General features: G+C 33.0%; 1 protein-coding gene across 1 annotated transcript; it reads left to right on the forward strand.

Moving 5' to 3' along the window:
* Positions 1 to 1,446: 1,446 nt before the first annotated feature.
* Positions 1,447 to 3,228, forward strand: LOC107648117 (GDSL esterase/lipase At4g28780-like). The gene is made up of 5 exons (XM_016352116.3): positions 1,447 to 1,787; positions 1,871 to 1,998; positions 2,128 to 2,370; positions 2,435 to 2,687; positions 2,758 to 3,228. Exons 1-5 carry the CDS (start codon positions 1,538 to 1,540, stop codon positions 2,988 to 2,990), a joined length of 1,107 nt encoding a protein of 368 aa, XP_016207602.1. The 5' UTR covers positions 1,447 to 1,537; the 3' UTR covers positions 2,991 to 3,228.
* Positions 3,229 to 4,155: the final 927 nt, after the last annotated feature.

Raw genomic sequence — 4,155 nt, forward strand, 5'->3', positions numbered from 1 at the left:
TTTTTTAAAAAGAATTTTAAAAAGTTTTATGGACCTTATAAATAAAATTCGTTCATAAAATAACTCATTTTTGCTAAACTAAGTTATTTTAGAATTTTCCTTTAATATATATATATATATATTTTTTTTTTCTGGTTGATATCAAATTTTGGAAATTTACAGAGTGGAAGGACCCTATTTAGTCGGAGTTAGAGTTTCCATCATGTTGGATGCATTTTTTTTTATTATGTATTTTGTAATAACAAACCATCTGTGGAAGAAAAAAGAAGAGGTTAAGAATGATCTAAATTTAACTTAGCCGATGACTATGTATATTTATTCAATTCACATGAGTGCTCAACTTCATTTACCAACCTAATAAATTAGAGCGTGTAATTGGTCATACACTACAACAAAAAAGGTTAAAAGGTATCAATGCAACATACGTGACAATCACCACATTTTTCCATTAATATTGGAAAAAGGACTCTAACAGATTGGATGCCTACCCACACGAAATTGATGTCTGTTTGCCTCTTCAACAATTAGAAAAATAAATATCTATCTTTTTCCAACCATTAATCTTTTTAGATACTTTATTACCATATATTTTAGTATAATAAAATTTGAATATATATATCTTAAAGGCACATTTTAATAATACTATCAAGGATACAATATTATTTTAATCTCCAATATATATACTAAATTCTAATTTGATAAGTAACGTTTTAAATATTTTATTTTAATTCTAAAAAATTTTAAACAGATTTAATATTGTCTCTTCTTTAAATTTTATATAAATAATTAATAGAGTGAGTGATGTAAAAGTTAACAATATTTTTAGTTAAGTCATATCTCTTTATTTTTGTGAGAAACATAACCAAAACCTTCTTGTATATTCCCTGTTTTCATTCTCCTTTTTGTATAAAACCTCAAATTCTAACAATCGATTATCGACATTTCAAATTAAAATCTAAGGTAAGTCATTTATGTTGGTGATCGTTAGAAGGTCGATTTCACATACGTACTGAAATTGAACCGTATTACCTCTTTAATATGTTAGTTATTCGTGTCAAATTTAATAATGAAATAACATTGAACTTGTTTAAAATTGTCTAAGACTGAAATAGAATGTTTAAAACTTTAAGAACCAAATTAAAATTTAGCCTAACATTAAAGACTAAAATAATTCTTTATCTTACTATCAAAGAAATATCTTATTAAAAAATTATTGAAAAGACATTTTTTTCACATTTATAATGTATTAAATACATAAAAAAAGTTTATTATTATAATCTTAAATTGTGTTATTAAGACACAATATAGTTAAATGTTTTGTATATATAATTAAAAATTTCTTATTAGTAAATTCCAAAATTGTAAGTACATTACAACTCAAAACTTGTTGAATAAGATTTGCTGAAAACGTATCTCATGAGTCATTTTCTTTGAACAAGCAACATAAAGTGAGAAGTAGCAGTGCAAATAAGGCATTATATAAGGCCATTGCATTGCAGGGAAGTCTTATAGATTTCACAATTGACATTGTTAAAACATGATTATGAGAGTCCAGCAGGTGGTGATGGCCACAATGGTGGTGACTATTGTTGTTTTTGGTCGAAAGAGAGCTGAGGGAGCTGCTCCCAGAGCTTTCTTTGTGTTTGGAGACTCCCTGGTTGATAGTGGCAACAACAATTACTTGCCAACCACGGCACGCGCCGATTCTCGGCCCTATGGCATCGATTATCCCACTCATCGTCCTACCGGTCGCTTCTCCAATGGCTTCAACCTACCTGACATTATAAGTACGTAAGGGTTACAATCAAATAATTAAACCAATTTTAAATAATTGTTTCCAATTCATGGTGGTTGATATTCTGTTATGTAGGCCAGAGAATTGGGTCTGAGCCCACATTACCGTATCTGAGCCCAGAGTTAAATGGGCCAAAGCTCTTAGTTGGGGCCAACTTTGCTTCTGCTGGGATTGGAATCCTGAATGACACTGGCGTCCAATTTGTAATGATATACTCTCTTAAATTGAGATTCTAAATTAAAGTCAAAATTTTGTATTACTTAATATATCATATCAAAAATCAATCTGTATATAATTTATTTTTACTTTATGACCAATTTGTGAATAAGCAGGTGAGGATCTTAAGAATGTATGAGCAGTTTGAGTTGTTTGAAGAATACCAAGAACGTTTAAGTGCAGAAGTGGGGTCAGAAAGGGCAAAGAAAATTGTGAATGGAGCATTGGTGCTGATAACACTTGGTGGTAACGACTTCGTTAACAACTATTTTGTAACTCCATTTTCCCCTAGGTCTCGCCAATTCACCATTTCCCAATTCTCTCGCTACCTTATCTCTGAGTACAGTAAAATTCTAGAGGTAATAATTTCTATATCATTACATTACATGTATCAATATAAAATTAACAATTAATAAAATGCAGAGGTTGTATGAGTTGGGGGCTCGGAGGGTGTTGGTGTCAGGAACAGGTCCATTGGGATGTGTTCCGTCACAGCTTGCCTCAAAGAGCACCAATGGTGAGTGTGTGCCGGAGTTACAAGAAGCTGCGCAGATTTACAACCCTCTCCTTGTTCAGATGACTAAAGATCTCAACTCCCAAGTTGGTTCTGACGTTTTTGTCGCTGTCAATGCCTTCATTATGAACATGGATTTCATCACCAAACCTCAAACATTTGGTATAACTGATTATAGAAATACCACTTCATGGTAGCAAATACATAGCTTATTATTATCATTATTATGCAGGTTTTGTTACATCAAAGGTAGCATGTTGTGGACAAGGTCGATACAATGGGATTGGAACGTGCACTTCATTGTCCAACCTTTGTCCAAACCGTGATATCTATGCTTTTTGGGATGCTTTCCACCCAACACAACGTGCGCTTGGTTTCATCGTCGATGCAATCTTTAGTGGAACTAACGACGTTATGAGCCCTATGAACCTTACCACCGTCATGGCCTTGGACTCCAACATTTAATCTAACAATAATCTAGTTCATTTATATTGGTTTAGGGGGGCAAAAATGCAAATAACGCCTTCAATTTTATTGATTGTAATTGTAAATTTATGGTGCATCCTTATTTGCTACCGATGATGATGACGTCATCTTAAGTGAATTTTAAGGATTTTTTTATTTATTTTTTTAAATTTTAATTAAATTTTTTATGTTTTCTAATAAAATTTTATAAATAATCAAATATTTAGAGTTAGAATAATATTGCTGTGTTTTTAAAAAAATTTTACTAAAAAACATGTAAAAATTGATACTTTTTCCTAAGAAAAACATAAATATAATAAAAGCGTGCTCTGATGAATCAAAACCGTGTCTTAAGGACACCCAAAACTCCAAATTACATAACGCCCGATGGCCATGCTTATATGCTCGACATGCATGTCCCCAGCGCTGACCTCTTTATACTCAAGTGGTCATAACTTGAGTTATAAAAGTTCAAATGAGGGATTCCAGTTGCGTTAGAAAGCTAATGTCCAAAACTTTAAAATGATATGCATATATCTATAGTGAACGTTTAGTTTGAACCGCGCACCACCATCATCTTTGGGACATGAAAAAATCAATGCCCCAAGCATCCAAGCATGAACGCCCGGCAGACAAGTCCCACGCCCGGCGGCCCTCTCCTTGCTCCCGCGCAGGCCCAGCAGACAAGCCCCACACCTGGCGGCCCACTCCTTGCTCCCACGCACGCTCGGCGGCCATGCACTCCACACCCGGTGTGTGTATCCCCTAAAGGTGTATTTTGGGCTTATGCCCAAATTTATCTATGCAAGCCTGGCGTAAAGAGAATTTCAACTCTCAGGATGCAAATAAATTAAGGCCCAATCCCAATTATCCACATCATTAGAAGTCTTAATCACATAAAAAATATTGAAGACTCCAGAAGATTAATTATTAATTCTTTTTTAAAACATAAAAAATTTAGTTGTTAGGATGTGATTTGAATTTGAAATCAATAATTAGTTATCTTATCTTTTTCTCCGAACAATGATATTAGGATAGTTTGAATTTGAATTCTAAAATTAAGATATAAATAAGCAAATCTTGTTCACAAGAGAGGGCATCGAGAAGGATGATTGTAAGAACCGGAGTTTTCACACAAAACCGCTTTAATAAAATAATAATTTTA

This window comes from Arachis ipaensis, chromosome B6 (assembly GCF_059453495.1).
Source record: "Arachis ipaensis isolate K30076 ecotype BB chromosome B6, ASM5945349v1, whole genome shotgun sequence".
Classification (NCBI taxonomy): domain Eukaryota; kingdom Viridiplantae; phylum Streptophyta; class Magnoliopsida; order Fabales; family Fabaceae; genus Arachis; species Arachis ipaensis.

What these genes read in the sequence shown, in the direction of transcription:
- LOC107648117 (XM_016352116.3), top strand. Translation starts at nt 1,538, where the DNA reads ATGATTATGAGAGTCCAGCAGGTGGTGATGGCCACAATGGTGGTGACT. An exon ending in ATGACACTGGCGTCCAATTT is followed by an intron (nt 1,999 to 2,127) that starts GTAATGATATAC and finishes GTGAATAAGCAG; the next exon opens with GTGAGGATCTTAAGAATGTA. An exon ending in AGTACAGTAAAATTCTAGAG is followed by an intron (nt 2,371 to 2,434) that starts GTAATAATTTCT and finishes AATAAAATGCAG; the next exon opens with AGGTTGTATGAGTTGGGGGC.